Source organism: Eupeodes corollae, chromosome 2, assembly GCF_945859685.1.
Source record: "Eupeodes corollae chromosome 2, idEupCoro1.1, whole genome shotgun sequence".
NCBI lineage: Eukaryota > Metazoa > Arthropoda > Insecta > Diptera > Syrphidae > Eupeodes > Eupeodes corollae.
The window spans coordinates 46,576,288-46,600,109 of NC_079148.1; the positions used below are offsets into that span (position 1 = coordinate 46,576,288).

A 23,822-nucleotide genomic window follows, 5' to 3' on the forward strand; every position below is an offset into this window, starting at 1 on the left:
TTGATTGATTTGGGCCACTGCAGCGTAAATGGAATATTTTTGAATTGAAAAATTTGTTGCCTATAATATTAAATTTCTATTAATCTTTTATCTGTCGAATTACATAGTTTTTGTTCAAAGTTGGTAACACTTTTCTCATTTATTTTAAAATTCATTAACTTTTATCGTAATCAAAACTACGTCTTCTATGTATTTTTTGAATATGACTAAAGTAACAAAATTTAAAATTTATATTTACAGTCACGCCTATTAGAAGATGCTTCCCTATTATGTAACTCATGGTCTTCTCGACAAAATGTAAGTACATTTTTATTAAGCTTAAAGTCATTTGTTTGTTTTAAGAAAATGTAGTTTGATTTGAATATTTATTTTTACAAAAACATACCTTTACTGAAATATTTTCTTTCGATTTTTCCTGGAAGCTTTTTTAAAATAAATGTTAACCTTCGGAATCTTATACAACTTTCTTATTTCTATAAATGAACAAAATATCTTTAATGTTAGTTTTACTATTATTATTGTTATTTTTATAATCCTTCGCTAGATGGCGTTACAATCTGGAGTGAATCTATACTTTAACCAACAATCATCTCCAGACGTTTCGAGTTGTAGCCAGCTGCCTTCAGTTACGCATTCAAAATTGGTTGAAGTGCCTTTCGACTTGCGGGCAGCATCGAAGGTATGATTCTACCATATTTTGCGTAAAGTGTCTCTAGGTTTGATATTACGGTGAAAAGTATTTATTTTCAACTCAAAAATAATAAAAAAAATAAATCTTCTTTTCTATTTTTTATCTGGATGGATCATTTTTTGAATGTTCTCATTATTTTCTTAAACTATTTCGAGCTTTTCATTATCCTAATTTTTTCAATTTGGCTCTGTTAGTTACTTACTTATACGGAGTCAAGACCAATTTATATCTTTTCGAATAAATAAATTTATGACTGTCAAAAATCAAAAAAACAAAATATGTTTTCTAAAATAAGCCCTATAAAATAAAAGTATTGATCTTATTACAAAGTGCACTACTGAAGGCAGCTAGGTTTACGTTTGAAGTTACTTGATTTGATAATGTTGGTTGGTACAATGACTGTGAATGACCGAATTTATTAATGTTAAATTAAGAAAAACTTATTGTAAAAAAATTGAATTGCTTTATTCTGGTTATTTGAAGAGCTTTCAAATCAAATGGGGTGGCGCAATAGTCCGTTGTGAACCAGGGCCTAGTGACTTACAACTCTCAACTATTCCTGTGTGCGAGCACTGTTGTCAGGAATGGAAGGGACCTACAATTTAAGGCCGAATCCGAACGGCTAGTTTGAGAAAGCACTTTTTCATGACAAGAATTACTCTTGAAGGATTTGTCAATTCCTCGCAAGAGGCAGTACCCGCGAAAATTAATTTTTTTTTGAAGAGCTTTACATTTGTATAAAAACACGTATTGAACATTGACGGTGACATGGCGACTCTCAGTAATACTTGTTACATTGACATACTGAACAATTTTTAAATTTAAGGTAGAAGAATGCCAAATTTCTATCAACTCATTAAATGTCTGATTCCAAGAAGAATCATTTGTTTTACAGCCTTTTTTTAACTCAGATTTGTAATGGATCCTATTAATATCAACGATTCAACGAATAATGATATTGGTGTATGGTGATTGACGAAAGGAATACACAATCAAAACTTAAATCGAATGAAAAGTGGTTCTTTAATGGTGAGGCCATTGAAATTGTGACAGAATACAAATATTTGGAATACTTTTAAACTGAAGTTAACCTCACATCTCGAAAAAACTGATAGCATCAAAAAGTATGATTAACGCGTCATGAAAAGATGTTATGATCAGCAAAGATGTACCAACCTCAGTTAAGTACAAGGTATTTGAAGCTTTAAAACACTCTGTTATGTATTACGGCTGTCAAATATGGGGATATCAATCACACGAAGAAGTAGAAAAACTTCAACGTTACTTTCTCAAACGGCTTTTCTACTTACCATCCAACATTCTATGTTCTACTACTCGAAACCGGCCTTCCTGCTCTTTTTAGTCATACTCTAAAACTCCACTTTGACTTTATCTTGAAAGTACTGGCATATAGACCAAATAGAATTCAATTGTCAATAGCAAAGTACATCATAGATAACAAAGTGGAGTGGATAGGAGAATGGAGACAATGGGCAACGAAGTGTGGAATTGAGCTAAATTTCCAATGTTCTAATGTAATCGCACTAAAAAAACAACTCTACGGGTTATTACTAGCTGTCGACATCTACCAGCGGAATGAAAATTTACAAAAAATTTCATCTTCAATCAACAGAGTCATTTACTCGGTTTAAAACATGATCTCGTAAATAACTATTTTAGTGATGAATACAGTACAAGGGAAATTTCGTTAATCTGCAAAGCAAGAAGTGAGGAACTTAGTTTAAACGGCTCACCTTATAAGAGTGCATCCACTATACATTGCACCCTTTGCAATTTGAATTCAAAAGAAGATACTTTTCATTTTTTATCAATATGCCCAGTTTATAAAGAACTTAGAGTCCTCTAAACCAACTCTAACTATGGAGCAAACTTTGACAATTTTGAATGGTGAAAATTGGAAAAATCTATCAAATTATCAAAAAATCGATCTGTTACAGAGAAATAAAAAATAAAAATATAACTGAATTTTCTTGATACTCAAATTAAAAACAGTACAATTATTAACTAAACTAAAAGTCTATACATAACGTTTAATTTTTAATGAGTTCAAATACCATTTATTTTTGTTTAAGCCAAACTAAAAGCTTTTCATTTTTGTAATCTTGAATCCAAGTTTTACTCAACTCTAATTTTGTTTTTGCAAAACTAAAAGCTGTTAATTCTTTTGCCTAAAAATTATATATTAATTATTAACCTATTTGCATCTTTATATAATTTTTGCAATTGTTCATTTACATTTTGTAAACACATTGTCAGTCTGGCAGACGGCATTGCCACTGACAAAACACTTTTATTACCAAATGTATATTCCAATAAAATGTAACCGAAACTATTGTATTTAACAATTTTAAGTAATAAAAATCTATCTATCTATCTGGTGATTGAAACTTCAAATTAATATATCAGTATTTATTGTTCAACTTTAAAAATGTATAGGGCTTAAAAATTGTATGCTAGTAACTATGCCATGAAAAGTGCTTTCTCAAATTATCTGTTCAGATTCGGCTTAAAACTAAAGGTTCCCTCCATCCCTGACAACAGTACTCGCAAACATCAATGGTTGAGAGTTATAAGTCACTGGGCCCTAGTTCTCAACGGACTGTTGCGCCACCCTATTTTTTTTTTTAACTTTGTAAAAGACAGAATTTTGAAAAGATTTTATCAACCTTAGATCAATAAAAATTGTCAAATTGTGTGAGTTGTGAACCAATTTGATTAAATTAACAAATCCAGTAATGGCCTCACCCGAGGCCTATCAAGTTAACAAAAGTTTAGATGATGGACCCCATCAGAACCAAAGAACAAGGACATATACATACTCGTAAATATTTGGATAAGATGAACTTAAGAAGCCTGTTATACAATTAAATTAAGAATTTTGTGTTTAACATTGGTTTTGCCGTTTTTAATTTGGTATTATGTTCCAGAAATGAGTGTAAATAGATAACTTTTCGTGATTAAGTTATGTACTATGCACCATAAAATTCAAGCCATAATAATTTTTAAAGCACATTTTTAAATCCTATTCTGTCTAATGCGTATTTTGCATCTGCAAAATACTGAGCTAGTGAAAATGACTATTGCATTCAATTTAACTGTAATATCTCAACTTCCATGAATAATCATCAGTAGACTCTTGAGAACAATTTCAGATCCAATATCAGGTACATTAGAGATTCTTTCATTTGCCGCACTATGCGAATGTGTAATACTTCGATATTTTGCATTTTATTTGCATATATTCAAAACCAATGTGCTTACGGGTTTCTCTTTTTTCATAAACAAAACAATGTTTAGAATAAAATTTAATCTAGGTCAGAAGCTTTATTTGTTCATAATACATATGTATATTTAAGATAAAACAAAATCTAATTTTTTAAACTATCAGAAGTGTTGTGTTCAATCTGACAGTTCTTTCTTTAGGCTTAGTATTTTTGACAGCTGTCACTTTATTTATGCTCCGTTTAGTTTACAAATTCATAATAAATAGACCTAATTCTGATTAGGTAGCAGCCACGAACCGAAGCCTGTAAAGACGATCAGGGGAACATCGTAGTAGAACCACAGTCGATGCTGAGAATATGGAAAGATCACTTCTCCAAATTATATAACGGCGATGACGAACCGAATTCCGCTGTAAGGGAGATAGAACCACTCAACCTCGGCGACGCAGATCAACAATTCCGCCTACCCGACCTTGACGAAGTGAAGATAGCTATATCTAAACTTAAGTCAAACAAAGCTGCTGGAGCTGACGGCATCGCTGCCGAATTATTCAAAGCAGCAGGCGATGACTTGGTACGGAGCATGCACCAACTCATCTGCAAAATATGGTCGGAAGAAAGCATGCCCTATGAGTGGAATCTCAGCATAGTGTGCCCGATACATAAAAAAGGAGATCCTCTAAACTGCGCCAACTACAGAGGCATCAGTCTCCTTAACATTGCGTATAAGATCCTCTCTGCCGTATTATGTGAACGTCTGAAGCCATTCGTCAACAACCTGATCGGTCCTTATCAGTGTGGCTTCAGACCAGGAAAGTCCACTATCGACCAAATATTCACACTACGGCAGATCTTGGAAAAAACCCAGGAGCTTCAAATCGATACCCACCATCTCTTTATTGATTTCAAAGCCGCGTATGACAGCATCTATAGGGAAGAGCTCTACCGAGCAATGTCCAGTTTTGGCATCCCTGTCAAACTTATCCGTTTATGCAGAATGACGATGGAGAATGCACGCTGCTCTATCAAGGTCGGAAAAGATCTTACCGATGCATTTGATGTCAAAAAATGTTTTAGACAAGGCGATGCACTGTCATGCGACTTCTTCAACATCGTTCTGGAAAGAATTGTGTAAAACTCAAGCGTCAACACTAGAGGCACAATCTTCCAAAGATCCATCCAATTACTCGGATACGCAGATGATATTGACATAATTGGAAGATCAAAGCGTGATGTCAGTGGAGCGTTTTTGAGCATTGCGACGGAAGCGAAGAAGATGGGTTTAATGGTCATTGAGGGCAAGACCAAGTATATGCTGTCAACAAGAAAGGACACTGAACGACGACGTCTTGGACAAAACGTCATCATGGACAGCTATAACTTTGAGGTAGTTAAGGACTTTGTCTACCTAGGCACCGCTATTAATGCAGACAACGACACCAGCGCTGAAATCAAACGAAGAATAACTCTTGCAAATCGCTGGTTCTTTGGACTTAGAAGGCAATTGAAAAGTAAAGTCCTCTCTCGAGCATGTAAAATCACCATCTATAAGACACTCATCATCCCGGTTCTCATTTATGGCGCTGAGGCCTGGACCCTGTCAAAGAAAGATGAGAGCGTCTTAGGATGCTTCGAGAGAAAAATTCTTCGGGTGATTTTTGGTCCCGTACGCATAGATGGAGAATGGAGGAGAAGATATAACGATGAACTGTACGGGCTGTACAGCGACACTGACCTAGTTAGCAGAATTAAAGTCCAACGGCTTAGATGGCTAGGTCATGTAGAGCGGATGGACATCAACGCTCCAGCCCGGAAGGTCTTCGAATCCAATCCCGAGGGACGGCGCAGTAGAGGAAGACCGCGACTCAGGTGGCCCACGCAGGTGGGAGAGGACCTCAACCAACTTGGCGTGCGAAACTGGAGACAGCTAGCTAGAGACCGAGCTGGCTAGAGACGCTTGTTGGTTGAGGCCCAGGTCCGCCCGGACTGTAGCGCCACCTTAAGCAAGTAAGTATGTTATTAATTCTGATTATTGCTCACGTTCACGAATTGTGCAAATTTATTACCAAAACATTGGTTTGGTTCATGCGACGCAACAAAACCAATAAAAACTTTTGGTTAGCGCATTATCCCGAAAACTTGGGGTATAATTGCTGCAAAGAGTTGTCGAAACTTGACCGCGTTAGTCACTTGGCCAAAATAATTTTTAAATCATAATCCAAATTCTTATCTTTATTTATTTATCTATTCTTGAAAAATACACGTCCAAAAACCAAAGTAAAAACCAGCATTCTATTATTGTTTTGAAAGTTATTTTCTGAAGGTTTTGATACTCTCGTATGTATATTGTTATTTTCTATAAGCTAAAATTTGTTTTTTGTCGAAATTCGTGGTGGTGCTTGAGAAATAGAGGACCAACAAAAAAAAGGTGAAGAGGTAACAGATAACGAAATGTCAAAAATTTTAATTTGGCAAATTAAACCGATAACAATAGCTTTCAATAGCAATTTAAAACATAACGAAAAAGAAACATACAAACCTTGAACCTTAAATAGTTCAACGGTTATGTATTTAACAATAGCTAATATCAAAGCATGCTAGAGTTATTTTCAAAGTAAATCTTATTTTTTAGGTTCTGGGTGCCTAAATTATGGATAATTTTGCAACTTATTAAATCTTGGCTTTAAGGACCTTTGATTTTCATCAACAGCAATTGATCGAATTACGCATATAATAAGTTTCCCTTTATCTTTATTTTCAAGGGGTTATAGTTCTTTATAAAGGCAATTATACTTATACTCTTTCGAATTTACAAATATGGTTCAAAGTATTCATTACATAGATATCCTTGCAGGGACACATTTTGCAGAACCATCATGCACTTACGAATTCTTACGATACACGAGTAAGTACATCAACTTTAGTCTACATACATATATGTACAAGTGACCACATGTTATGGTTATCCACCCTAATCAAAATCAAACTACTCGTATGAGGTAGATATAAGCTCTCTGACCCACAAAATAAATTTTTATAAATTAAGCTCTAACGATGTGGCATTCGGTTGTGGGGGAGTGTATCTCTGTATAGCGTCGGTCGTCGTTCAAGTTGCACTTGTTCGAATCGCAGGATATTAATGTTTATTTAGCCACAAATTACTTCCGGTCACGCCATATTCTACGTCAAGTGGCGCATTTTACTAGCCACTGCATGCATGTTAATATCACACGTACACAAAAGCAACAAAAACAAAATAAGGAAATGTATGAATCCTGGTAATTTTTGGATCTGTCTTGACTGAAATATAATTTGTGCGCGGTGATACTTGAATGACATTTCATTGTGCTTGACATTAGTGTTGTCAGAATACGTCACTTTAACATAACATAAGGTTTTTCTTTAGCTTTTTCTGTCGAAATTATTGAATCAAAAAACAAAAAAAAAAACATAATTATTTACCTTGTGTCGCAGGTATATTTACGAGTAATTTTTGGTATTGGGACGAATTATTATTATTGTTGAAATAACACAGACAGCTACCAAATAAAAAGTCCGAGTATTGACGGGACACTGTCGACATACCTACAAAAAATATCCTACTAATTTCTTTTAGGGTAGAATTCCAAGCCGACAAAGATACTCATTTTTTGGTTTTGGTCAGTTGCGAAGAAAACTTTTCCAACACATGTGTGAAATATGTACATACATACTTCACAGAACAAGTAAGACACATTATATAGCAGCATTTAGTATAGGGTGGGTCAAAAGTGACTACTTATTTTAAAGCTGCAATACATTTTATAGACTTGACATTTTTTAAGAAGGGAATAGTCCCTGATATGAGCACCATCTATGTGCTGACGGACTCTTTCTAGAGAATTTTTCATTACGCTTCGTTCTCTTTTCTACGTTCACTTTTCCCTTCAAATAGCCCCCCAGAATCGGGATTATTCGCTCGCCAAAAATTCTTTTTAGTAGCATGATTTTGGTGCGAGAAGTATGCGCCGTAATTCCAGAAACCACATCTCAAGAACCATCAGCAAATGCTGGCCTCAAAAAATGTTCGACCAAAACTTGAACTAAAGACAGTAAGTATACCACAAATAAAATTAATCTGATAATCAGTTGGCACCCGTGAAATATATGTTCTTGAGGATCTCCTGCCTTTAATTCTTGCCCAAAGTTGAATTTGTGTGATGAAAACAGCAGCAATTCCGTTATTAAAACTCTTAAAAATGAAATGAGGACACACCAAGCTAAAAATAGCATATTTGTGTCAATGTTTCTAAACTGTTCACTACACTTCCAATAATTCATTTCACATTCGCTTTAGTTCGATCAATGTGAGGTCTGCTAGAAGAAGACCAACTACAGATCTTTTTTGACGAAATAGTTAAACCAGTGAAGTAATTACAAGGTGAATATGGCACATTAAAATGAAGCCGATAAGCTCTTTGGGTTAAGAACTATACAAGTTTGGTGCTCTCTTAAATGTTCGTTCGTTTTAGTTAATCTTCCAAGTTTATATAACAAGATCCTAAAAAAACAAACACCTTTTGTCGCACCCTGTGCCTACACTACAGACATATAATTTTTGTACAGGTACATACTGCAATTCGAATGTTTTGAAAATTTGTCTTCATTTTCCTCAGAATAAAATAATTAAAGATGGGGGGTTTTTTATACTCCATATGTTCAGTGCGTAAATAAAATACCGCATGTGTACAGATAAACTCATACCTATCCACAAAAAATATCAGATAAGAAAAATCATTTAGATACTAAGCACATGTATGTATGTATGTATGTATGCACGTCTCAGCTGATTATTGTATGTATAGGTGTAGGTAGATATATGTACTAAAGATATATCTACCTACTTGCAGAAAGATATATATAGAGAGAGGGAGTGAAAGTTGGCCTCATTAAAAATTGGCCAGACATCTCATAAATATTTCAAGGTCTTCTTCTTGTACTGCTGCTCAGTGCTCAGTGAATGAATGCGCCCCCTTATTTGTTCCCTGATGGATGACGATAGAAAAGCTATCATTTTTTTTTGTAACTACTTGTCGTCATCATCATCGGGCACTCCTCGTCCCCTCGTACCTACGATTGTTTTACCTCAAATAAATATAATGTGTTGATTTGTTTTTTATCCTACACACATGCCTACAAAATAATGTATACCACGTACAGTTGTACACACTTCAAATATCTTCTCATCCGCATTAGATTTAAAAACTATGAGATACATACATATGTTACAAATATCAACTATATTAAACTGTATTCTATAAAGTATCGTTTGACTTATTAGAAACAATAAATTATGTTTTTAATAAGTTTAATAAGGAAATAAAATTGTCTTTTAATATGCTAAGCCTAATTTTATGGAACGTTGGATTTTTTTTCAAGAAATACTTCAACATGATAAATCCTCCAAGAGTAACTCTTCCCATGAACAATGCTTTCTCAATTTCGATGTTTGGATTCGGCAGAGAAACTGTAGGTCCCGCCCACGGGAATACCGAATGGTTGAGAGTTGTAAGTCACTAGGCCCTAGTGTTCTCTACGGACTGTTGCGCCACCAAATTTCATAGTTATGTTTTACGAGTATTTAACTTATAAGTATTCAATATTCCCTTTGACAGACCGGCTTAAGGCATCTTGTACATGAGCTACGAACTACGAACTGCGAACTGTGGATGTTCGCATATTTTGACTTTTCTTTCACATGAGCTTTATTTCAATTCCCAGACAGCGACGAATTGAATTAAGCACTATTCACATGAGCACGACCAACGAATGAAAGAATATTCGTCGCTTTTGACATTTCTTTCACGTGAGAGGTTTTAATTCGTCGGGAGTGAAGTTTGACTTTGAGCCACAGCCGAACACCATTCACCACCGAAAACAAAACAAGAATTACTTTTTCAAGTTAAGTACCAGCGATTATTTTATTCGTTGCGAGTGTGGATAATGTCCAACGCGAATAAAGTTTGACAGTTCGTATCAACTACAATTTTTTTCGCGACGAGTAAATTTGTTTTCTTAAATTCATTAATATATGATATTTAAAAGTAAAAATATGCATCATAAATCAAATAGAAACTAAATTGCTATCGTTTTGTTATGAATTTGTGTGAAAATATGTCTTCAAACGTATATAAACTCACAACAGCAGTGATCTCTCTTCTATCTTAAAATGTTGTAGATTTTTACTTGTCAAATTTCAAAAGTGACAGATACCTAAATATGATTCTATTCGAATTGCAACTTGCAACAAATCTAACAATCAATTTTTAACTTCCCATAGGAAGTTATTGTAATGGGTCCGATTTGTCAAATTGAAAATTTTGACATTTCTCGACGTTCCAAGGTTCCCTAGAGTCGAAATAAAAAATTTTTTAGAAAGATGTCTGTGCGTGCGTGTGTAAGTACGTTCGTACGTTCGCGACGTTTTTTTCGTCTTCTATAGCTCAAGAACCAGAAGAGATATCGACTTCAAATAAATTTTGTTGTACAAATAAAAAGACAAAAAGATTCAGAAAGGGCTCTCAAGAAAATTGTGTGGGTGGTTTTTTTACCATAGCAGTTTGAAAAAAGGTGAAAATTTTGGTTAACCCTAAATATCTTACGAACCAAAAATAATAGAGACTTGAATTAAATTTTATATAATATATTGTAACGTGATATCGAAGAAGTATATTTATTGAAAAAAATCCATTTAACGGTTTTTTTTTATAAATCAAAATAACTGAAACAAAAAAAATTTTCACCTCCAAAATTTTACGACTACAATATGATTTCATCTCCAGAACAATTTTGTGCACCGAAGAATAATGTTTTTGACATCTGATAAAATTTTGAGAAAAATCGAATTGACAGTTTTTTTTATAAAAAATAAAAATCTAAAAAAAACATTACTCAAAGTTGGTAAAAATTGAATATCGATTCAAATATCTTTTCAAAAACTTGAAACGTAGGCTTTAAACTTATTTTATCTTATAAGAAATAATGTTTTTTATCAATCTTCAAAAAGTTGAGAAAAATCGAATTGACAGTTTTTTTTACAAAAAATAAAAAAATTAAAAAAAAAAGTTGGTAAAAATTTATTTTCGAATCAAATATCTTTTCAAAAATTAAAAATATTGGCTTCAAACTCATTTTATTTCACAGAAAATACTGTTTTTGATATTCAGTATTTTTTATATAAAAATCCAACAGTCCGTTTTTTCATACAAAAAAAAATCTACAAAAAATAGTACGCAAATTTGGTACAAATTGATACGAGTACATATAGACAAACTTTTAAGCCAGACAAATCGACAGACGGGATGGGAAGTTATCAGTGTGGGTCGCATCCCAGCCTCTTTTTTTTTTTAAAGAATCAGCATGGTTATTTTAGAATATTGGTAGAATTTTAAAGGCAGTTCTTTTTCAATAAACTACGAGTAGATGTAAAATTGTTCTTGTTTCCTAACTTTTTTTTCAAAGGCGGAGGTATGATACTAACTATCTATCAAGATTATGAACAAGAAACAGCAGTCCCTATCGCTGGCTGAACACAATTGTGAAGCTGAAGATTGTGGTATTGTAGTACGAAAACAAACACAAAGCGCTTTTGATTTCATGCTGCGCAAATTTTTGATTAAGTTCAAAACTTGCTTCGAAATGAGCGTTTTTAATGACAGCTTCTGCTTCAATCGTTTTTTAAGCTTCAATTATTATTAAATTATATTATTTAATGTGTCGCTTTGAATTTAGATTAACTATAAAGATAAGTGTTTGTTGTTGCTCAAATAAATTCCACCCGAGAGGACCAATCTGGGCGTATGTTAGTATAATAACGCACCGATCATGGAGGAGACGTAAGATAATGCGCTTACCAAAAGTTTCCTTTAGTAAATCGTTTGTTTCGGGGGCTGTATGGCATGTTAGCTCCATCTTGTAGGAATACATTTTCACAATTTATGAATGTTGTTCAGGAGAAAATTCATTCAGTATAAATTGGCAAACATAAAGTTGCAGCTGTCAAAAAGATCAACCCTGAAAAAAGTATTGCCAGATTCAAAACCACCCTTAAGAAAAAATCATTCGTTAAGGGCCAGTTATAAAGGGTGATTTTTTTGAGGTTAGGATTTTCATGCATTAGTATTTGACAGATCACGCAGGATTTTAGACATGGTGTTAAAGAGAAAGATGCTCAGTATGCTTTGACATTTCATCATGAATAGACTTACTAACGAGCAACGCTTGCAAATCATTGAATTTTATTACCAAAATCAGTGTTCGGTTCGAAATGTGTTTCGCGCTTTACGTCCGATTTATGGTCTACATAATCGATCAAGTGAGCAAACAATTAATGCGATTATGACCAAGTTTCGCACTCAGTTTACTTTATTGGACATTAAACCAACCACACGAATGCGTACAGTGCGTACAGAAGAGAATATTGCGTCTGTTTCTGAGAGTGTTGCTGAAGACCGTGAAATGTCGATTCGTCGCCGTTCGCAGCAATTGGGTTTGTGTTATTCGACCACATGGAAGATTTTACGCAAAGATCTTATTGTAAAACCGTATAAAATACAGCTCGTGCAAGAACTGAAGCCGAACGATCTGCCACAACGTCGAATTTTCAGTGAATGGGCCCTAGAAAAGTTGGCATAAAATCCGCTTTTTTATCGACAAATTTTGTTCAGCGATGAGGCTTATTTCTGGTTGAATGCCTACGTAAATAAGCAAAATTGCCGCATTTGGAGTGAAGAGCAACCAGAAGCCGTTCAAGAACTGCCTATGCATCCCGGAAAATGCACTGTTTGGTGTGGTTTGTACGCTGGTGGAATAATTGGACCGTATTTTTTCAAAGATGCTGTTGGACGCAACGTTACGGTGAATGGCGATCGCTATCATTCAATGCTAACAAACTTTTTGTTGCCAAAAATGGAAGAACTGAACTTGGTTGACATGTGGCGCTATATGCCACACAGCTCGCGATTCTATGTCCATTTTGAGGGAAAACTTCGGAGAACAATTCATCTCAAGGAATGGACCGGTAAGTTGGCCACCAAGATCATGCGATTTGACGCCTTTAGACTATTTTTTGTGGGGCTACGTCAAGTCTAAAGTCTACACAAATAAGCCAGCAACTATTCCAGCTTTGGAAGACAACATTTTCGAAGAAATTCGGGCTATTCCACCCGAAATGCTCGAAAAAGTTACCCAAAATTGGACTTTCCGAATGGACCACCTAAGACGCAGCCGCGGTCAACATTTAAATAAAATTATCTTCAAAAAGCAAATGTCATGGACCAATCTAACGTTTCAAATAAAGAATCGATGAGATTTTGCAAATTGTATGCGTTTTTTTTTTTTAAAAGTTCTCAAGCTCTTAAAAAATCACCGTTTAGCTATCATTGTCTTTAATCATTGATAATTTTGTTTCGAAATCAAATCTGTTGTGTTTGGTGTGGAAATGAATCTATCTATCCAGAAATTTTCTTTAAGTTCATTTTTAATTTTTCAATGATGAAATTGTTTTTAATAAAAAGTTGATAGTTGATTTCACATTTCGGAACATAATCGTTCCACTAAGAGTGTTCCATTTCCTTTATCCCCCATCTTGCAGTTTTAATTTCAAAATTAAGGGGCCGGCTATAGCTATTAGTAAAATTCATCAGTAAAATTTAAAACATGATTAATATGAAATGTTTTACTGATGAGCGTTTATAGCAATCAGTTAATTTACGTTTATGTTGATTTTTTTTCGATCATAACATCGAACTTCGTGCCTCGGACAATTTTTTTACTGTTGTTTTCATCAGTAATATTTTTAATGATGTGATCGGAACAGTACAAAATTGGAACAGGAACAGTAGGGCGCCAGTTTGGTTTTCATCATTGAAAACAAACATTGGAATTTTGTTCACAGGTCGCTTATAACTATCATTAAAAATGTCCTGATGGAAATCCACCGAAAAATGTTTACTGACATATATCTGTCATTGGGGTTGTGTGAAATTGGAACACAAATGAGTGGAACGATTCGTTACACTTTTGAACATAAAAGTATCAGCTGTTCAGAAAAATGAATTTCCGTTCGGAAACAGAAAAACAAATGTGCAGCTACACTTTTTTTTCCAAAAAAATTCTTTGTGTGATTTCCGATCGATCAGTATATAATTTTCATTTCTAATCAAAGGGAAACATCGTCAAATATCGATTCAAAAATGTTCCCGGATCGACTTCAATGATAGCTATAACTGGCACCTAGTTGCTACTTGCAATCAGGAAATATTCATCCAATGACAGAAATTTTCAATGAAAGCTATAACCAACATACAAAAATTCCATTGATTGGTTTCAATGTTGTAAACTAATCATAGCTATTTATAAAATAATTCTTTTTTTTTTAAAATCGCCTTCCATATACTTTAAGCGATTGGTCATCTCATAGGAATTACATGATTCATTATTTAAAGTCCTTGAATTGATACTTTTCCAGATAATATAAAAACAAAAAAACACAATTGAACCTTATAAAGTATGTTCCATAGATCTTCATTTCAAAAAGACACGATTTCTATTTTATTTAATTACACGTATCGTATAGATATATATTGTGTTTTTAAGAGAACATATTTCATAAAGTTGATGTCAATAAATAAAGAAAAAAGGACCTTCACCTGACCTGCCTTTTCCTAGAAAAACCTACGGCCAAAAAAAAAAAATTACAAAATTGTATTATTATATAGTTTTTCTTCAACAGTTAATGTAATACCTGCCTACTATACCGTTTTGATTAAAATTTATTTTCTTTTCTCTAGGGTGACATATTTGCCGGACTGAACGATGGGATTCTAAGCAGAGCAGAAGCATTAGCAGCTGTCGATATCCAAAAACACCAGAACACACATGCCCATTCGCAAATGCCCTCACAGATAAAACACGACGTCATGTACCACCATAGCATGAGTGGCCCCCCTCAAAGACCATTACAGGTGATTTAGTTGTTATGTCTATTTGTTTTTTCTATTTTTTTTTGGTTAAACCACTCAACCAATTTGATACACACGAGTCGATAATTCGATCAGACCCAATTTTTTTGGTTAATAATTTTATTAGTTTCACGCACAACATACCGTACATAGTTTACAAATGCATATATCCGGTATTACCTAATCAGAGACACGATTTTTGGACGTACGCACATCGCGCCGATGACAGTCACGTGCCTTTACTCGAGGGGCAAGGCAGTAGACAGTAGACATCCACCAAAAGCGGCCAACCCTTGGTCCTATGTTACAACAACGCAAGTTGATAAAAATAAACCTCTACTTCAATTTAAATATATGTACACAACACACACAGGTACTTGAGCCGTCAAGGGCGTTTGGCGTTTGGCGTTTGCATTGTCTTGAACTTCATGCAACTTAGATTAGATCAATTTGAGTCACACTTGTTCTTCTTTCCGAACAATATTGTCGAAATTTACCTACCTATAACTGAAAAATTGCAGATTTTATAATTATGGTTGCCATCTGTTAGAAAATAAGTGTCAAAATCTATAAGGAAAATAAACGTTTTTGGACCTTATGTGTTTTACATTTTACGTGAATACTGAAAGCCAAAAATGTAGATTATCCTGGATAAATCTGACTTAGCCTTTAAAGAAATATTTTTGTGATCACCTCTCTCACTCATTTGGAAATGGCATTAAAGCATTCTTATTAATGTTTAGGAAAACTTTTAAATCAATGCTCGCTTAAATTCAAATCGAAAATCAGCTGTTCTATCAGATAGCCATATTCATGCATATTCCAAAAATACTTGTTAAGCTTTTGATTTTTTTTTAACCAACACCTCTATAGACCGTATACGTCACTTAAAATAGTTTATGAACTTAATTAGGGTGATGGATATAAACAAATGCCCTTATGTGGTCAGAGCGATGCCGAAATATTTGAGGAAACCGGCTGCGGTGGTTCGGGTTGTATTGAATTTAAAAGTCAGCGATATTTTTGACACTATAGACCAACCGCAGCAGAACACATTTTTTGCACTAAACTTTAAAGAGTTACTTACAAAGAATCTTCGAATTTCTGTCGAAAATGTTTATAATTTGCCGACGTTGTTCGTTCATGTACTTTACTATGATTAAAATGTTGAGTTTACTGACCAAATTGACAATTCCAGTTAATTGATTAGTGCAAGGGCGTGTTTACAAATTGAATTCAAAGCTTTCACGTCCCTAATAAATAACCCGATATATTTTCTCCTACACATCTGAGATTGAACGCAGCCAATGGCGATTCTTCATATGATGTGAGATTTCTCACATATTGTCAAACAAATGTCAGTATCAACAAAGTGAATACATTGAAGTTAATGGTGAAAAAGGAGATTAAACAACTACTTATAGATAGGTCTGTTTTCTTAAAAAAAATCTCAAACCACAAGCTAACATTATCGTTATCTTCGTCCTTTGTCAATCTTAATTTTCCAACTGTCATTTTCAAATTGACATTTCATTTGAACTTTAAGTTTCAAATTGACAGAAAGAAAGCAAACTTCGTAGAACTTTTTCAATTCTCCCATCATCAAAGCGGTAACCATAACTATCGTCCGGTGTGTCGTCGAGTGGTATGGTGGTTTTTCGGCTCATTTGGAAATTAACAGCAAAGCAATACACTTACGAAGGTATGGAGGTACAATGTACGACAAATTCAAATTGCTCATCGCCCTTATTCTTCCATTAAACATTAAAAATAAAAGTTGGTTAAAAAGAAGCAGAGGGAACAAACACAGAACTTAAGTGGCTGTAATAAAGGCAGCGCTATGTTAAAGTAGGTATAGATATAGTATGGTAAACTACCCCTCGTCATTTATATACCGTCATTGTCGTCCTCGTCGTCATGAGAAACTTCAATGCAAAAAAGGACGACTGTCACATGCGGCAAGAGTACCTATAGACATTTCTGAAGTGTGTTTTAGCAATGGGAAATTGTTTAATTGTTTCCATTTGTACTAACAAGAAAACAACACTTAGGGCTGTTTTTTTGTCTTCTTTTTTCATCACAACAAGAGGGTTATAAGAGGTAGGAAAATGAATATAAAAATAGGAAAATGGTCTACACGCTGCACACACAATAACGACTTATTTTCAATTAGCAAACGTTCATCGACACGTGAACGTGATTCATGTGATGGGTAACAAGTGTAAAATGTGTTTGAGCTGAGCACATGGGACTTTACAATTCTCCCTGAACTGGTGCCTTTTCTTTGAATCTTTTAAATAAAAGGATTAAATAACACAAAGGTAACTGGCAAAAGATTATCTTTGTGTTGTATAACCTTGCCCAGGTTTCCTAATTTGTATAAATGCCCAACGTCAAATGATTTTCATAAAAGGAGAGAAGTTTTGGGAAATCACTAAGATTATATATCAATCGATATAAACATATGGCTCTGATCTCCTGTATACAAATTTAATTAGGTGGAGCACAAGGGTCTGTTGAGAACTATGTCCTAGTGACTTACAACACTTAACAATTCCTGTGTGCGAGTAATGTTGTCAGGGATGGAGGGAACCTACAGTTTTAAGTCGAATTCGAACGGCTAATTTGAAAAAAGCACTTTTCATGACAAAAATTACTCTTAAAGAATTTGTCAATTCCTCGCGAGAGGCAGTACCCGTGAAAAAAAAATTTTCGATGGCAAAGACAGAATTTGAAAGCAGGACCTCTTGCAAAACAGTCCTGCGCACTTACTTTTACGCCACTTTCTCCTGCATGAAAGTTGCAAATATTCCATTAAATTTTGAGTGAAGTCTTAACCAGGAATGCAATACCTTCTTTAAGGTCAGGAGTTAATTGTAGTACATTGGCAAACTAGGTATTTATTCAACATAGTAAGTGTACGTGTTGTGTAAAATTTGTAGTTTACACAAAAGTTTGCTTTCGCTTAACGTCAAATAATAATTATCAAAAATTGTTCCTTACGTTCGCAAAAATTATTTCGTCTTTAAAAATAAACTAGTACAAAATGTTAAAAACAAAAAACAAAAATAAAATCCTTCCATTGCATTGATTTACTTATTTAGAACTATTCAGAAAAATGATGGTTTGTGTATTTTCTTTAACAAAAATTTAATTTTAGTAATTAAAAGTCACAATGGCTTTTAATTAAGACCACCAGAAAAATTTGGTTAATTTATATTTTAAACCAAATTGCGTTCATAATTTCCTTATTATATTAAACGTGGCCACAAAGAGAAAAGTCGAAAGGTTTTAGTTCACGAGATCTCTGTGTTGACCATCAAATACTTGAAAACAACACGGTAACGAAACTTTTCTTTCAAAAATGCGGTTCTTTCGTTTTGTTGAAAATAAATGTCGTCTTCATCAATGTATTTCAATTCAAGTAAAGTTCAATCACACCGCAGCATAAGGCCAAAAACGACATCAAAACATGTTTACGATAGTGATGCTTTTCAACAATCATTCTTCGAACAGTTCTTGTAATTAACGTAGCCTTCAAGAAACGTTCAAGAAAAGTTCCTTAAATCAGGTCATTTATGTAAAAATTCGTCAATATGCGTCAACCAAAAAGGGACATTTACTTGAAGGAGGTAATTAAATAGGAATACGACCCACAATTGTTATTTTGTTAATACAAAATTACGTAATCAATTTGGAAACCGGCTCACCGAAAATACTACCGCACACCCTGGAACCTCACGCTGATTTTATATTAGAAAAAAACATACTCTCAGATTTTCGACTGTCAACAATATTGATATTGTGTCAGAGAAGAAATCATGACGGATGGTTGGTGAAATGGCAGAACTACGTTACGAACGGAGTAAATCTTCAATGGAATTTTCAAAAACGTGGAACAACATAAAAAAAGATCCTCACGACATTATTCAATTAAAAAAGATGAAGCTCAACACGTGAATATGAAAGTAGAATTATATATTCTGCAACCTCAATATTTAGTCTAAACATTACTTTCGTGACGATTTAAGCTTTAAGAAAATCTAGCTCCTATTCAAAACAAGATATGAGCTACTCGACTTAAATGACATTATAACCAACGATAACTTTAAGCAATTCTGCACTCTCTGTCATACGTACGCGAGACATGGCGTATTTCAATTTATCAGCAGTTTCAAAACACCAAAGACTTTCACATCTCAGGAAAAAAAACACTTACAATGGCTGCAACCATCGATATCTTGAATAAAACAAACTAGAAATCCTTTTGTTCTTATGTCAAACTTAATTCAAAAATCCAGACACTTTAGGTCCGTTTGCGTACTTTCTGCATTAAAATTCGTAAAAAGAGAAATTCTGAAGAGTGGGGGTAAAATTATCTCACCAAAAAAAAACTACAACAAAGTAAGCAAACGGGAAAACAACAAATTTGTTTTTAAATTTTATAACTGATAATAATTTATTTAAATTTCTATCAAATTTGACACTTTTCACAAATCAGCCCAAAGAAATTTCTTGGACTAAAATTCGTAGGTTGGGGAAATATTTAATTTTACTCTCCCAAGAGTCGTTAGCGCTCTCTTTTACCAAGAATTACGAAATTTTTGAGTGCGCGAACAAGATTTGGTTAAATTTCGTATTTTTTCGTAAAAACTGGAATGTTTTTGGAGGGTACGCGAACGGACCTTTTATCACTGAGTATTATTAAATTTATACCCATTCTTAAAATCAAATTGAAAATTAAAAACGAGCGTTGGAATTTCCCAATATCAAATAAGAAACTATTGTTTTAAATTAATTTGAAACACTCATCGATCTGGAAAGACTTTGAAAGCTACAGAAAGATAAAAAATAGATTCTCTTAGGACTCTCAAAACGTGAAATAGCAATGGGACTTAACAGAAACTAGAAAGTTGTAAGGAATCATATTGCTGATCCACAAAGATATGAAAAAAAAACAAAATGGGTACAAGGCAAAAACAAGAACACCATGAGAAAAGCGGTTAATTCAATAAAATCCAAAGTCAGAATAGCAACGGTTCAAAGGGTAATATAAAAAGTGATACTGCCCAGAGAAGAAAATTAAAAAACAAATCTGTTTTGAGCCAAGTACACAAGTAGCATCGGATGAATTTTGCAAGAGAGCATGTTACTTGGAGAAGTGGATGAAAACGCGGGTGTAAGAAAGTTTAACCTTGACGGCCCGTTGGTTACAACTTGTATTCCTATGATTTAAGAAAGAATGAGCTTATTTTGGAATGACACCATAGCCGGAATGACATATAACCTACTATGGCACAATTGACTTTTAGTTTTTGTCCACAATAATGAACAGGTCATTTCCGAAAATTAAAGGCATTTTTCACCTCTACCTTGGATTTTCTAAAAGAAAACAATGCTCAATTCACACTTCGAGGGTTGTTAGAAATTGAATTCAATCAGAAGGAGTTCAACTTTTTTCTTGACCCCTATATTTAATACACTTATTAACATAATTGAAAACGTGCGTCCACTGCCCTTTCATAAAGTTTGTGAAGATGGTAGACAATTTGAAGGCAAGAACCTGGTCCAAATTTATTAAATAAAAATAAATGTTTCAATTCCAGAGGTTATATCGTAAAATGGCGAACACAGTCATTTCATTACTAATGTAAACATCTTTATTTTTTTCTGACATTTTACATGTGACCTAATCCCATTGACGTACTTTTAACTTAACATACGAATTTAGTATAATGGGTCCGATTTGTCAAATTGAAAATTTTGACATTTCTCGACGTTTGAAGGTCAGTAGAGTCGACATAAAAGATTTTTTAGAAAGATGTCGTGCGTGTGTACGTACGTTCGTACGCCAGTAAGTTCCATAGCTCAAAAACCAGAGGAGATATCGACTTCAAATAATTTTTGTTATACAGATAATAACGTAGAAAGATGCATCTTAAAAAAATTACGTGGGTGGTTTTTTGCCAAGGTGAACATTTTGGTTAACCCTAATATCCTACGAACCAAGAACGCTAGAGACTTGAAAAAAATTATTGTAAGGCGATACCAAACACATATACACATCAAAAAAACTGAAGAAAAAAAATGTGCCACCACGAAAATTTTAGGAATTTTAAATTAAATTTCGACTCAATTATAAAAGCTGGTAAAAATTGATTTTCGACTCAAATATATTTTCAAAACTTTTAGATTATGGCTTTAAACCTATTTTAACTTATAAGAAATATTGTTTTCAACATCCGGAAAAATTTTGAGAAAAATAAAAACCTAAACAAAAAAATTAACAAAAGTTGTTAAAAATTGATTTTCGGCTCAAATAGATTTTTAAAACTTTGGGATATTGGCTTCAAACTAATTTTAACTTATAATTAATATTGTTTTCAACATTCTGAAAAATTTTCAGTTTTGACAGTTTTTTTACAAAAAATAAAAACCTAAACAAAAAAATTAATAAAAGTTGGTAAAAATTGATTTTCGACTCAAATAGCATTTCAAAACTTTGAGATATTGGCTTTAAACTAAAATTTAAAAAAGTAAAAATTTACTTTCGACTTAAAAAGCTTTTCAAACATTAAAAATATTGTCTTCCAACGTTTTTTATTTCACAGAAAATATTGTTTTCGGTATTCAGTAGTTTTTTTTATAAAAATTAAACAGTCCTTTTTTTAACAAAAAAAAATAAATCTACAGAAAATAGTACGCAAATCCAATAAAAATTGATGTTCGTTTTCTGATATTTCTCAAATTAATTTCATTTATCCAATTTGTAAAAATTTTGAAAAATGCTAGTTAAATTGGTAAAAATTTGTTTTCGACTAAGAATCTATTTAATAAAACTAGATTATCAAACTAAACTATTTCTTTATATGAAAAGTATTGTTGGTAATTTAAATTTTTTTAAAAATAATTCAACTAACAACTTTTTTAACCAAACACAAAAACTTACAAACCTTTAAGGAAGCCAAATCGACAGACAGGATGGGAAGTTATCAGTGTGGGTCGCATCCCAGCCTCTTTTTTTTATATTCTTTTTGAGTAGTTTTTTTTAGTTATTGAGTAATTCCAACACTCGTTTCCAGTTTACCCTTTAATTTTATACATTTGTAATAATCAAATACTTACCTTTTCAAAGGAAGTATACAGGTTTCCGGGTACAACACTTCCACCAGCTACAAACAGCGAAAATCTGATTTAAAAAGTTGTGGCAGTGTATGCGTTTTACATATTGTAATATTTACAAACAAATGTTTACTTTTTTAAAAATCAAAATAAACCAAAAACCCAAAATCTATCCGCATACACAAACAATTTCTTTTAATAAATTCATGCTTCCCATTGTCAGCTTACTCTTTTCTTATGTCCACGTGGTTGTGGTTTTCAAACATGTCCCTCAAACGACGACATTAAAGGGTTATTTAAAAAATAATAAATATGATTTTGAATACTCCCATTCTGTTCTTTATAATGGTTCACTTTTATTTTGATTACGAACACTAAAAATATTTAAACTGATTTTTAATTAATAACCAGTTCTTACACCTGCATAAATATTTATTATACAACATCACCCCTATTTCAATATTATAAATATGGACACAGAGGTGCAGTGGTGGCGGAATCTCAACTCAAAAAATGAATAACCATTATCACTCATGTCGGATAACATCTAACTCTTCTAAGGGATGATTTGACATGCAGAACACTTGTCAAAATATGAACTGTGAACCAGTTGTTAATTTTTTTTTTCAAAACTACCTAAAATACATACATACCCGTTATCATATCTGTTAACAAAAATAAAATCACTTTGCTTCCAAATTGCATTCTAATGGACATATGCTGTTATAAACTGAAAACAAAAAAGAAACAACATCTACCTATACCTACCTTCCGGGTCTTGAGCCACAACCATCCCCTTTAAGTGCTCTTTCATGTGTTCCACATTAATGAATATTATTTGAAAGTAATCTGCTGGGCTTTATCGAATCCGAATCGAAACTCCCTAAACTCAAACACACTATAGACAATATTATACATGCACCATGTGTTGCATATTTTGTATATACATCTAGAGAACAGAAATCACTTGTTTCGAAAATGTAAAAACAATGAGAGGTGTATAGAATTCACATATTCGTACATATCAATGTTAAAAACATCAACATTACTAATACCCAACTATATAACCCTTATGATGTTATCTTTGGAATATTAAAAATGAAAATCCGGTGCAAAGTGCATATTACTAACGCAAAAAGGAACATCAAATTGATCGTATTAATAAATATAACTGGTTCAGCCCGCCCATATAATCAACTTAAAGATTAGAACGATTTTCCATATCGAAACTACTCGTTTGCCATTTTATGGCAATGAATACGATTAACTATCTCCCACGGGATTACCCTAACATCCATAGAGTATTGCATATCAAAGGCAAACCCTTCGTATATTGAAAATCTTTCAATATGGTCTGGATTCAACCACCGGACTGGTGTTTGCAGATTTTGCGTAGCGCACCCCTTAAAGCCTCAATGGAAATAAATCATAATATGCTTTTCTTTCTCTGCAGCATCAAACCTATAAGTCTAACCGTTACCGCGCGCGTGGTAGGTATAAGGTGGGTTTTATAACCCTGCGTAATATGGGCTCACTGATGGTGGGTTTATTTGGTATGTTGTGTTGTAGTTGCTTGTATAGAAAATAAGGGATATACACAAACAAGAAAAAAAACAAGGGATACAGTCTTGAAATTCAGATTTCTTTCCCATTACTCTCCCTTAACACAATATTGATACGTTTCCCAGAAGAGTATAAGAGACTCGCATATAAATGGGCAGGATGAGTGCTTTTGTGTAGAAGTCATGTACCGCATTAACAACA

At 33.5% G+C, this 23,822-nt stretch overlaps 1 protein-coding gene across 7 annotated transcripts in view; it reads left to right on the forward strand.

Annotated features, from left to right (window-relative positions):
- LOC129946740 (inhibitory POU protein) overlaps positions 1 to 23,822 on the forward strand; it is an 85,859-nt gene that overhangs the window by 48,294 nt on the left and 13,743 nt on the right. For all 7 annotated transcript variants that reach the window (XM_056057051.1, XM_056057046.1, XM_056057045.1 and 4 more), the window contains exons 2-3: positions 241 to 297; positions 14,766 to 14,939. In XM_056057051.1, the coding sequence (XP_055913026.1) occupies positions 241 to 297; positions 14,766 to 14,939 (231 nt within the window). The remainder of the gene's footprint in view (positions 1 to 240; positions 298 to 14,765; positions 14,940 to 23,822) is intronic.